Consider the following 14,334-nt stretch of genomic DNA (forward strand, 5'->3'; position numbering starts at 1 on the left):
GTGTTTCTTGGGGTTGCTTTTCTTGAGGAGTATCTTTGTGGAATTAAAATAAATGGAATTAAATTATAATATTTAAAAAATTTTCCACAAGCAAACTTCCCAGGCTAAATTGCTTCATATTTAAGATGATATAAAATTATAAGAAGTTTTCCTATAATTTTTTAATATTCAATATATTTTTTCTATATTTCCTATAATGCCAAAACATGACAAGGATATTCATTGTAAGAAAGGAAAATTACTGACATATCTTCATTATTAACACACAAATTAAATTTTAGGATATCCTAAAGGTGAGGGTCGCAACAGGGAGGAAGCAGAAGCTGCCAGTCCTCTTAGAAGTCAGGCTCAGAACTGGCACACTGTCACTTCAGTCTTGTTGCATTGGTTAAAGCAGTCACAGAGTCAGCTAGGACACAAGGGGAGCAGAAATAAACCTCATCTTTCAATGGGGAGAGTGACAGGAAATTTGCAGACACCCACAATTCATCACATCTTGCCACCTCTCTCAAATTTATGATTGTCCAAAACCAGCTCTATCACCAAAGTTCATTTCAAATCCTCTCTCTTGTATGAATTATTAACCCCTAAACTGAAAATAGCTCTTCCATTTTCCCCTGTGAACTCTCATTTTTATCTCTACCTTTCTTGGGGCACTTTTAACTTTCAATCTTGAATTATTTATGTAAGTCTTATATCCTCTACATTTTAAATAACATTTATTTCTAGTTACTGAAATAAGAAATTCATACTGTAGAAAATTGTCAAGATTCATTTCTGAATAATACCTCTCTCAAACTGCTTTGTAAATATGAGATGCTTGATAAACATTTAATAAGTGAAGATTGTAATAAAATCCAAACTTTCTAATAGGTCAATACTAGGTATTTCTGAGATTGTTTGGCTTGCGACTTTCTTCTGTATACTAATCATATATTTTTAAATACAGATAGGCAAAAATGAAACTAAATAATAATTGTGTGTATTTTACCAGACTCACGTTGGGGAGAAAAAAAGAAAAGAAAAAGAAAATAGTGTAATAGCGAACACTTACTGAATTCTTAGCTATGTGTCAGGCACAATTCTAAAAACTTCATCCTTCTAACATCTTGCAAGGTTTTGAAGAAAAGGAAAAAATTACCAAGGAATGCAAAACAAAGGAAACAAAAGAGGCAAAAAAAATTATCCTATAGAGCTGAAGAGCTCCAAAACATCTGAAATTCTGACATAAGTTGGCTACATGGTGAGGGAAGCCGGCTTCTAAGAACATACACAGGAAAGAACTTTGGAATAAAGGGCACTTTTCCTCTGACTTAATCTATTCTTTTCGTATTTAATGGAGTACTATTTTATGAATTCTTATTTTTGGAAATAAATACATCAATTTTCTGGCGATTGGAACTTTGAGGTCTTTAAATTACCTTCATTTTTAATATAATGTTAACATCTTTAACTGCCAGGAAAAGAAAAGCCTCATAATGACTTAGTTTTTAAAAATTGTGCTGTACCTAGAGATCCACAACTACGAGACAAAATTAAACAAATTTCTGATACTTTTATTTAACAACCAAAAAGTATTGCATGTTCAGTACTATGCTTTATAATAGTGGAAAAACAAAAAAGGAGGGTAATATGGTACCAGACATCAGAGAATTATGCAATCTATTTGAAAAGATAAAATTAAATATTTAGGAAATTAACAGGAAAGCTTTAGTTTTAAAAACAAGATACAGATCAGGAAAGGGAGGAATCACTTCGGAATATAACAGCAAAATAAACTTTTGTTGGAAGTGTTGGGAATTGAGGTGGGCCTTCAGAGAAGGGCAGAATTTAGAAAGGTTTGCAAAGAATACTCCAGATTTGAGAAGGTGAAAATTAGTAACTGTGCAAGCAAGGGCATAGAGACAAGAATGATTGTAATATTTTAACCCAATAGCAGGGAAGAGACGACTCATCTTGAGCAGGGTTATGCATTTGACATTATTGGAAAATAGAATCTAATGGGTGAGGTAGATTATGACAAGCTCTGAATGGATGCTGGTCCGCGTGGTTCAGGCTTGGTACAATAAAAACAACTGAGGCCGTTTTCATCCCTGACTGCGAAGGTATTTAATGTACTAACGGAACCTTTACTGAGTTTTAACACAGGAAAGTTCCTCCCAAAGCGTAGTTGGAATGAAATCTTCCTACTTGTTTTCCATAGAATCAGTATGATTTTCCATAAAGAGATTATTATTTTTGACATGAAGCAAAGGTCACAGTTTGGGTGTGTATTTGTGTCCATGAACTTTATGATGTGTGTAGGTGTTTTAATTTCCAAAGTCAGGGTCAGGAGGCAGATTAGGGCTACGGTGTCATGACAACCAATCAGGTTATTTGTTTCAGTCCAAAAAGTAGTCAATTCACTGGAAAATGCTCAATCAACTAAGTGTAAATTAAAATAGTTATGAATTGTTTGTAAAAAGCAACCACAGTTTGTTTTAAAAAGGTGTGAATAATTTTGCATATGCATAATTTTCCCTAAAGATATTATTCTTTAAACATGAAGCAAAGGTCAGAATTTGGGTGTGTTTATATGCATGTGTATTTGTGTTTTAATTTCCTAAATGGGGGTTAGGAGGCAGATTAGGACTGCAAGGGGCCAAGCCAACCAATCAAGTTGTCATTTTGGTCTTTGTCCTTGTCTACAAAGTAGACAGTTCACTGGAAAAAGTTCAAGCAATTAAGTTTAAAATAAAATATTTACCAATTCATTATGAAAAGTCACCTTAAGTTTATCTAATGAAAGGTATTAATATATCTATTATTTTACCACATCTAACAGCTTGTCACTCTATTATATAAATAAATTTGTCACTCTATTATATAAATAAACATATTTCTCACAAAAAGGTGTTCATTTCTACCCAATACCTATATCCTCTAGGTGCTTAGAAATTGATTTCCCATTCATAATAAAAAGTCCAGTAAAATTGTCAAATGAAAAGCTTTCATCAATTACTTTTCGTTTTATAAACATGCTTTGAAAACACCTTATTAATTTTACAGAAAGTCATTAGGTTGCATAAATCACTTTTTGGATACATTAACTAATGGAATAAAATAATTCCAATATATCATTTGCTTCTGAATGCCTCAGAGTTTCAGGAAGGTATTAATAAGGCCCTGCTTCCTGTATCTTAAACCAAACATTTAGTTTGATCATTGCTTTCTTGAGTCTTAGAAAAACAAATTATGAAAGGTATAATGGACTTCTTGGAAAGGTAATGACATAAGGGCATGGTTACAAAACTGCTTTGTTTGATTTCCAACTTAAACTAAGAAAGGCTAGGCCTACTTTATAAACTCCAAAGAGCAATTATTAGGTGCAATATTATTTAGACAATATTGAGATTACACACTGAGTTGCTAGTTTAACTTAACCTCTCCAGTTAATGAACACAATATAGTTACAGGTTACAGATGATTAAAAAAAAAATCTAGATTTTCACCCCCAGACCCTCCACACACACACATTTTTTTGGTTAGCTTTGAAAAACACAGAAAATACTCAGCATAGGGTCTACACTTGCACTGCTGATGAGCAAGATGGGAAATGACTTTTCAAAATAGCATCTTGTTATGTCTGACCTGTTTTTTTAATTAAGAGTGGTGTCATCGGGCCGGCACAGTGGCTCATGCCCGTAATCCCACTACTTTGAGAGGCCGAGGCAGGTGGATCACCTGAGGTCAGGAGTTCGAGACCAACCTGGCCAACATGGTGAAACTCCATCTCTAACAGAAATACAAAAAATTCTCTGGGTGTGGTGGCGGGCACCTGTAATCCCAGCTACTCGGGAGGCTGAGGTAGGAGAATCACTTGAACTCAGGAGTCAGAGGTTTCAATGAGCTGAGATCGCACCACTGCACTACAGCCTGGGCAACAGAGCGAGACTCAAACTCAAAAAAAAAAAAAAAAAAAAAGTCAAAGAAGAAAGAAAAGAAAATCACACAGAAACCGTGACGGAATGGACATAGAAACAAGGATTGCCAGAGAGCCAAGAAAATTCAACATGCATAGGACTGCCATCTCTGAAGGAAACAGTAGAATGAATGGAATAAAAAATCATTCAAAGACATCATTGAAATAACATTTGGGCAAGGAAGAAACGCAGGATCTGAAGAACAAAAGGAACCATTGTTCTAAAAGAAAAAGATAAAGAATGCCACACTCTGAGATGTAGTCTTACGAAGTTATTGAACTTCAGTTTTTTTTAAGTATGAAAGCAATAAAAATGCGTCACCAACAAAGGAAGAGGTAAAAAATAAAAAATAAAAATAAAAAAACACTGATTTACAAATTCATGTTAGCAGCTTTCATGCAAAAAAACTGTGGAACATTGTCAACAGGATTTTGGAAGAAAAGAGATTTGAATTACATACTCAGTCAAACTGGCATTTAAATGTCCAGATGATAGGAAATGATCTCAAATGTACAAAGTCTGAGGAAGCATGTCTCCCACATAGCCAGGTAATGTTTTAAAAAAATCTACGTGTCACAGTCTAGCCAATATACAGATTAATCCAAATGAAAACGACAGGAATGGGAAAGTCACAGGATGAGAAATGGTAGGGGATTATTAAATTCAGTTGAACATAAAATTAAGGCCAAACAACTAATTAGTGTAAAACGGTATAATGTTTCTAATTCTTGAAAGAAACACTACATCATGTGGTGGGGGGATGGGGGCAAGTAATGAGGACAAAACCTTCAGAGAATACCCAGTATCTATCAGGATTCTGGGCATGAAACAGCATCTTCAAAAAGACTTAAAGAACAGTCTATATGGCGGTGAACCTCCATGGGCTGGTAAGCACCCGTGTACAAACAGTAGTAGGAAAGCATAATATTTTTGTTAGATTGTATTGCTGGTCACCCACCTCTGCTTTTTCTTTTTCTTTTTTTTTTTTTTTTTTTTGAGACAGAATCTCACTCTGTCACCCAGGCTGGAGTGTGGTGGCACAATCTCGGTTCACTGCAAACTGTGCCTCCTGGGTTCACGCCATTCTCCCGACTCAGCCTCCCAAGTCGAGTAGCTAGGACTATAGGCGCCCACCACCACACTCAGCTAATTTTTTGTATTTTTAGTAGAGACGGGGTTTCATCGTGTTAGCCAGGATGGTCTCGATCTCCTGACCTCGTGATCTGCCTGCCTCAGTCTCCCAAAGTGCTGGGATTACAGGCGTGAGACACCGTGCCTGGCCCCACCTCTGCTTTTTCTAGAGGAGTCTTATACTTCCCTGCCCCACTTAAAGTTAGACTTGCCCATTTACCTGAAAAAAATGTGAGCTGAAATGTCATGAAACAGATGGTAAGAAGCTTCTGAAACCGGTTTGTGCTTCTCCGTCACGTGAATCCCCAGCTAGACATCAGGAAGAAGCACCACAACCACCCCATGATGGATATGTACCACGAACAATAGTTGTAAGTCATTGATATTTGGGAGTAATTTTATAGCAGCAAATCTAACCTTTCCTCACTAGTATACTACTCCTAAGCCTGAAGAGGAAAGGGAAAGGCAAAGTATTAGTAGAGTCTAATAAGGGGTGGAATCATGGAAGAGGAGCCACAAAAGAGGAATTGAAGTCACAGAGTACAGCACAGGCCACAGCCATGATGAAGCAGTCGGACGTGGGGCAATAATACCCTGACTTCTCTTTCCTCCCACCATTTTACTTCCTGCTTGTGGCTCCCTTTCAGCAAATCCTGCTGGAAGCAGAAGACTGAGGAGTGATGCATTCCATAGAATTCAGTGTCACAAGCCAGGTTTCCCATTATCAAATGCTACGACAGATTTTGGGTGCAAAATCTTTATTAGGAATCAACACCTGTGAAGAGAAGGGGGAAGACGCAGGATTGGACAGAGAAAGATGTTGAACGTAATTATGCAGACAATGAACTACAGAACCTCAGCCAGTCCACTGGGGAGCTCTGAGGTAAGGATTATTTATAAAAATCTTCCACAGGGGGCCAAAATGCTCAGCCATGTGCCCATCATGACAGCCCTGAAAAAGGCCGATGGCCAGAGATATTTGTTGTCAATTGGATGAGTCTCTTTGTCTACTTGTTTGTTTAGTTCTTCTGTGGTGAATGGTCTCTGGCGGGCATTAACATGTGACACATACATACACACAAACTATATCTATATTTCCTCTTTTTACCTACAGAGAAAACATTATTTTAAGCAGCCATCACAAATTTTTAAATGTAATATTTTGTCCACAAAATAAACCTCAATAAATTCCTATATTAGAAATAGTACCTAATAACTGTCTGACAATGATGCATTAAAGTTAGGAATGCAAAACACATGTATAAAGAAACAATACAACAGCTGTTGCAAATTTTTAAATTTACTGGAACAACTCTTTAGCCAAAAAGTAAATCTAAATGAAAATTGCTAGAAAAATAATAATCTACAAATTAATTGCCAAACCTATGACACATAACCAGAGCTGTACTCAGGTCCTTAAAGTTGTTTTAATGCGAAACAATAAAAAAATGAATAAAGCATTTACTCAAGAGTTTATTAAAAAAAATAACAGCAAAGAAATCAGAAGAAAGTCATTAATGATCACAGCAGAAATAAATGAATTTTTTAAAGAAAAGTGGTAGAACTCATAAATTCAAGAATTGCTTCTTCTAAAAAAAAAACTAGGTAAAATACTAGCTAGCCTAAATTTTAAAAAGAAAATTAAAGGATAAGCACCAGTACAAAAAAATACGTAAATTAGAAAGCAGCAATGGCCATAGATCACTGCAGAGAAATGTGGTTGATAGAGAAGTAAAAGTTATCAAAATAGACACTAGATTATATTGAAAGCCTAAATCAACCAGTACCTATGGGAGAATAACTGAAAAGAAAGAAGTCTTCAGAGGGGAATTTTTAAAGCTTCAAATAATTGATAATTGACACTTATTTAACAAGGCTAGAGAAAGTAGAAAATCTGCTCACACTTTTTATAAATGAGAAATAATGATTCAACTCCTGTCAAAAGTACACTAAAAGGGAAAATTACAAGCAATTCACTTCTGAATATTGGTACAAATGACCTAAATAAAATGTTGGCAAGTAGAATTCAGCAACACTTTAAAAGAATAACACGTCATGATCAAGTGGAGTTATTGCAGGACGGCAAGGATGGCTCATTGACATAAGTCATCACTTAGTAGACAAGAAGAAAAAACTGTTACAATTTTGGTATCTTCTTGATAAACACTAAAAACGACTTGATAAAATTTAATATTCTCACTCATTACTGATGGGGCTTTTACTAAAATACGAATATAAGAATATTTAACATTTTTATAGTATACATTCCCCGAATCAAAAGCAAAAATATGAAATACTAGAAGCATTCCCGTTAAAAATGATGCTAAGACAAGGTCCTACAGTATTTAACATTTACATGACTGGCTTTTACTAGTCAATGTAATAAGGGAATGAAACAGGCAATGTATTAGTGTGCTCAGATTGCCGTAGCCAAGCACCACAGGCTAGATGATGGAAACAATAGAAATTTGTTTCCTCATAGTTCTGGAGTCTGGAAGCCCAAGACCAGGGGCCAGCATGCTTAGCTTTTGGTAAGGGGTCTCTTTTAGGTTTGCAGATGGCCACCTTCTCACTGGGTCCTCACAGGGCAAAAAGGAAGAGCTAGCTTTCTAGTGTCTCTTTTAATAAGGACACTAATTCTATCAGATCAGGACCCTACCCTTAGGACTCATTTAATCTTGATTACTTCCTTACACTAAATGCAGTAACATTGGAGGTTAAGGCTTCAACATATAAATTGAGGCTGGAGGGAACACAACTGATCATGGCAAAAATTATTAATACTGGAAAGTAGGTAAAATTATGATGACCTTTAAACTGTATAACTATTTATCTGAAAAAGCCCAGAGAATCAGTTGAAAATTCTGAGCAAAAAAAGTAGCATTCAGTATGCTGGCTTTAAAAACCAAAACACAAAAGTCAGTAGCATTTTTATGTTTAAGCAATATAATTAGAAAATATAGCAGAATAAAAAGTCCATTCACAAAAGTGAGAAAAGTTTTAGATAGCTATGAAAATCCCAAAAGAATGACCCAAATGATCAAACTATAAACTTTCCTGAAAAAAATAAAGGAAGACTTTAACAAAAGAAGCATACTTTCTTCATTGATAGAAATACTCAATATTGTACAAATTCAAGCCCTTTCTTAATGTTTAAATCCAATGTGATGCCAATCAAAACCCTAACAAAATTTGTGACTGGAGTATCCCCATTCAGGATATGTAGACTGAGAATAGAGAATATTGCAAAATTATTCTTTCATCTGGAGAAATAAACATATGATGTAATAAAGAAAAACTGACTATACCATATACAATGATACAGGATATGGAAAAGAGCAACAGATCATCGTAGCACAATAAAGAGTTTAGAAATAACTGTGAACCTTTCCTTTATCTTAACATCTGATAAACATGGCATTCAAATTAATGATTGAAATATGGAAAATGGGAAAACATTCCCATATCTAAAACTTAAATACCAGAAGTAGATTTTATATGAGTGAACATTCATAATTTGTTTATAGTTTTAGATGGGAAGGCCTTTGAAAATGTCTCATCAGTCACAAAGGAAAAGATGGATAATTGTAAGACATCAAAATTATATTTTTAATTGAATCAGGCACCAAAAACAAGCTTGAACTTTTTTTAAAAAGAAATATTATTTGTAACACATGTTAAAGGGTTAATATCTTCAGCATCTCGTACATCAATAAGAGAAAGGAAAACACCACAACAGTAGGGGGGAGGGATAGCATTAGGAGATATACCTAATGTAAATAATGAGTTAACAGGGGCAGCACACCAACATGGCACATGTATACATATGTAACAAACCTGCATGTTGTGCACATATACCCTAGAACTTAAAGTATAATAAAACAGGTTCATCTTACCGAATATCTTTTTCTTATATTAGTGGACATTTTCTTCTTTAAGGAAATGCCTGTTCATGTTGTTTATTTTACTGTTGTAGTGTTTTCCTTTCTCTTATTGGCGATCATTAAAAAGTCAGGAAACAACAGTTGCTGGAGAGGATGTGGAGAAATAGGAAAGCTTTTACACTGTTGGTGGGACTGTGAACTAGTTCAACCATTGTGGAAGACAGTGTGGCATTTCCTCAAGGATCTAGAACCAGAAATACCATTTGACCCAGCCATCTCATTACTGGGTACATACCCAAAGGATTATAAATCATGCTGCTATAAAGACACATGCACACATATGTTTACTGCAGCACTATTCACAGTAGCAAAAGCTTGGAACCAACCCAAATGTCCATCAATGATAGACTGGATTAAGAAAATGTGACACATATACACCATGGAATACTATGCAGCCATAAAAAATGAGTTCATGTCCTTTTCAGGGACGTGGATGAAGCTAGAAACCATCATTCTGAGCAAACTATCAGAAGGACAGAAAACCAGACACTGCATGTTCACACTCATAGGTGGGAATTGAACAATGAGAACACTTGGACACAAGGTGGGGAGCATAACACAATGGGGCCTGTTGTAGGGTAGGGAGAGGGGAGAGAGATAGCATTAGGAGATATACCTAATGTAAATGATGAGTTAATGGGTGCAGCACACCAACATGGCACATGTATACATATGTAACAAACCTGCACATCGTGAACATGTACCCTAGAACTTAAAGTATAATAAAAAATAAAATAAAATAAATAAATAAAAAATAAAAATATAGCTCTGCATGTATTGACATGGGTGGATATCTACAATGTTGAGTGGATGAAGTAAGTCATGAAACACTATGTATAATGTGGTTAATTTTTATAAAAATAAACACTTATACCAAGAAAAAAAAAGAAAGAAAAAGATTCAGGCTTGCTAATAATAAAAGGGATACAAACAAGATAATATGACACTGTTCCTCCTGTATCAGATTGGCAACTTTGTATGTGATCCCTGTGTGACAGAAACTCTCATACTGTTTGTGGAATCTTAAATTGGGATTCCACTACAGTGTGATTTTTTAAAATCTATCAAAATTTTAGGCAGGCATACACCTTGACATAGCAATTTTAATTTCAAAGCTTTGTTCCAAGAAGTTAATTCAATATGTGTAACAATATGTCCGTGAAGATTTCTGTTCTAGTGTTATTTATTACAATCATGAAAATTTGGAAAATAGTGTTTCTCAATAAGAAATCGATTAAGCACACATTTGTACATACATCCAATACAAGGCTACATACAATTAAAAATTATAAACTTGTGCATTTTCACAGGAGATTGACATAACAAAATTACAAAATACCTGTATCATACTATCTTATTTATTAAAATAAATACATATATAATATTAAGTGTCACAAGATAAAAATGTGGGCTATAATTTTACTTATTACAGAGCAAAATATCTGGAAAAAATGTTTATCTAATTATTTACAATGGGATTTGGAGTGATTTTTAGTTTTTTTTAAATATTTTTACTACTTGTATTGCTTGAACTCTTTTACAATGATTCTGTTTATTTTTATGAATAAAAAGCAATAAAGCCCCTTTATCTGGTGGGGAAAATATTGTTAAGAGGGGTTACTTTGTGGGTTCATAATAGTTAGAAAATATTATTATTCATAGAATCATATATGATGGCCCAGAACTGGATGCCCTCCTTTTTACTCCTACAGCCTTCATTTATGGCACTGGTATAAATTATAATAATAAGGCCAGGCACAGTGGCTCACTCCTGTAATCCCAGCACTTTGGGAGGCCGAGGGGGATGGATCACCTGAGGTCAGTATTTCGAGACCAGCCTGGCCAACATGGCAAAACCCCATCTCTACAAAAAAAAAAAAAAAAAAGTACCAAGTATGGTGGTGCACACCTGTAATTCCAGCTCTAGGGAGACTGAGGCACAAGAATTGCTTGAGCCTGAGAGGCATACATTGCAGTGAGCCAAGACTGTGCCACTGCACTCCAGCCTGGGCGACACAGTGAGACCCTGCCACACACACACAAAATAATATGTTATAATAATAAGAGATAAAATGTGATCTTAGAGCTATCACCTTCTACTAGATTATAAACTTCTTGAAGGTAGGATTATTTCTTATTTTTTAGACTCCCATAGATCTTAACATAGGGAAGTACGCAGTAAATATTTATTGAATTGAACCAATTATACTTCTACAACCAACAAAAAATATCATAATCTCTATACCTACACTAATAAAACTGGAATTTTCAATTATCTTAAAATTTCAAATTTATCTAGTTACAAAGAGAAAGATGTATAAATTGTTCATTTCATAAATCTCAAGAATAGTCTTACATTAATAAGATTTTCACTGATATTCTCCGAATATTGAAGAAAGATTTGAATTGTTTTAAGTTAATTAAAATGCATCTGAAAGAGCTCTAGAGTTCAAAGAATGTATAATCAAACCCCTTATACACAGAATTTCTCTCCTGTAAAAGAAGAAAAGACTAGAAATGTCTGTTTTCATCCATAACTCTGTTCAAATAGCAGAAGCTTGGTTAAGAAAAAAAAAAGATTTTTGCATGTTTCCGGGATAAAAGAAAAGCAGAAATATTTTCCTGATAATTGTCATTCTATTCCTTTTCTGTATTTTCTGTAGCGTGTATTTATGTTGATTGGGAACATTTTATAATTTTGCAAATTATCAGCATGACTCAATAAAAAATAAGCCAAAATAATTTTGAACACCTAACTGGTAATATTTTTAAATATTCCTTGAGCTGGAACAATTAGATGTTTGAATTACTTACTCTGAATGCTAATGTATGAATACTTTTCTCCTGTTCAACATTCATCCCTCTATATATAAACTATTTAAGTCACGGTATAATTATGGAATATGTTAGTAGAAGGAAGGCAAAGTGTTTTATCAATGCCTGTAAGCATCATTTACATTAGCATCTGTTACAGAATTGGTTTTAAATTTTATTTCTAGACCCTTAAAACCTGTGGGTTACACACATCAGTATTTTTAGACTATAATTTCAAAAGACTAAACCCATTTTTGAACCTTTGTTTCAACATGCTTTTGAAAGCATATAAAAATATGGGTATTTTATCTTTCTGATTTTTTGTATCTTTCTTTCTGATTTCTTTAGCTTCTTTTAGATCTGTAAGTCTTCTTGTGTATTGTTGGTTTTTCTATTTTTTTTATTTGTTTTCCCTTAAATATATAAAGTTAGTTCTTACCTATGTTTATGTACAAGGCCTTTAACACTTGACATGTCAGTTCTGCAATATTTGGTAATAAAATACCTTTCCTGAAGTATGGAATTGTGGAGACAGAGCTGCCAGCATTACAATTGGCCTGTCAGTCTTTGCAAAGCAGCACCAAATATCACCCAGCCCCTGCAGATCTCTGGGCAAAAACATATCAATCCTCATAAGTGAATTCAATAGAATTCTTCTTGACAATTACAAAGAAATAATAATTTGTATTTTCTGTTCACATTTATATCTTCCTTAAAGGTGAAAAATGTATTGAACCCTTGAGATTAAGAGGAATTACTAGTTTTTAAAATACACATACATAAGCAATTTGATTGTTTCAATTAATATTAAATAGATCCCAAAAGATTACTTCAAAATTTGAATTTTCAGAAATTTTGACCAAGCTAAGCTTCTCCAAGCACAACCAGAAGGAGGCTAGTGAGATGGAGCTTATCCATCCACGAGCCACCTTTGAGTCAACACAACTGGCAGCAGTATAGGGGACTACTATAGTCAGAGCCAAGATTCCTAAGCCTTTCCTTCCTCCTTTCCTCATCCCATTTCCATTCTCCTTCTTGAAGTCATGGCTGGGGCACTGGAGAGAGGGGAATGCCAGCGCATGTCTACAGTGAAGATTTTCATAGCACAGCTTTGAAATGTGGTTACATATGGGGGGAACTGGGCAAAAAAGTAAATATATCAAAAAAATGAGCTTTGTGACTGTAGAAGGGAGTTATATCTGTGGTAAGGGGGAAGACTAGAATAAACCATGTAGTGTTAGACGTATCAGTGTGAGCTAAGGGTTTTAAGACAAATAGATAAGTATAATAAGACATAATATAATATTTTTTCTAACTTTGACTTCTAAGAGGGCCGGAACAATACCTCATTAACAATGAGCAAACTTAAGGATTATGATTCACTTTGAGATTCTGATTACTATAATCTATGATTGTATATGATGGACTATTTCATTTTCTAGTAATTGTTGTTGTGCTTTCATTGAATCATAAATCCAGTTTAAGACATTTCTACAATGAAGACAGACAAATAGCCAAAAGGTATATGGGAAAAAAAATGCTCAATGTCACCAATCGTCAGGGAAATGCAAATTAAAACCACAATGAGATAATCACCTCACACTTCTCAGGATGGCTATTATCAAAAACCAAAGACAAGGTGAAGATGTGGAGAAATTGGTACGCTTGTACACTGTTGGTGGGAATGCAAAATTTCCAGCCACTGTGGAAAATAGTATGGAGGTTCCTCAGAAATTAAAAATATAACTTCCATATATGATCCAGCAATCCCACTTCTTAGTATTTATCAAAAAGAATTTAAATCAAGTTCCCAAAGAGATTTTAGCACTCCTGTGTTCACCACAGCACTATTCCCAGTAGCCAAGATGTGGAAAACCCTAAATGCCCATCAACAGATAATGGATTTTAGAATGTGGTGTATACATACAATGGAATATTACTCAGCCTTTAAAAAGAAGGCAATTCTGCAATATGGACAGCATGGATAAACCTTGAGGACATCGTGCTAAGTGAAATAAGTCAGTTACAGAAAGGCAAATTCTGTAGGATTTCACTTATATCAGTTATCTAAAATAGAGGCCAGCAGGGAGAGGAATATGGGCAGTTACTGATCAATGGACATAAGGTTTCAGTCAAGTAAAATGAATAAGCTCTGGAGATCTCCTGCACAACATTGTACCTACAGTCAATAATGATGTATTGTAGACTTAAAAATTTTTTAAGATGATAGATCTCATGTTGTGTTCTCACCACTAAAAGTAAAATATGCCACCCAAAACAAAACAATGCACACTCTTAGCACCCAGCTCTTGGTTTCTAAATACCACTGTCCAATAAAAAAAAAACTAGGGCTTCTTAAGAAATGCTTGACTTTGGATTTGGGAAAGGAAAAAATTAGATAGGGCTAGAATATGTTATCATGACAAAAAGTAAAGAAGAATGATGGGATCTTTCCCAAAAGACACAGGATCCAGCTTGAAGGG

General features: G+C 34.7%; 1 protein-coding gene across 6 annotated transcripts in view; it reads left to right on the top strand.

Annotated features, from left to right (window-relative positions):
- CABCOCO1 (ciliary associated calcium binding coiled-coil 1) overlaps positions 1–14,334 on the top strand; it is a 105,987-nt gene that overhangs the window by 55,663 nt on the left and 35,990 nt on the right. Inside the window, exon 6 of one of the 6 annotated variants that reach the window (XM_055274417.2) lies at positions 1,117–1,301. The exons of the other annotated variants lie outside the window; for them this stretch is intronic. Coding sequence (XP_055130392.1) covers positions 1,117–1,218 — 102 coding nt within the window. The 3' untranslated portion in view covers positions 1,219–1,301. Of the gene's footprint in view, positions 1–1,116; positions 1,302–14,334 lie in introns of those variants that run through there. 6 annotated transcript variants of the gene reach the window in all.

This window comes from Symphalangus syndactylus, chromosome 4 (genome assembly GCF_028878055.3).
Source record: "Symphalangus syndactylus isolate Jambi chromosome 4, NHGRI_mSymSyn1-v2.1_pri, whole genome shotgun sequence".
In the NCBI taxonomy this organism is placed as follows: domain Eukaryota; kingdom Metazoa; phylum Chordata; class Mammalia; order Primates; family Hylobatidae; genus Symphalangus; species Symphalangus syndactylus.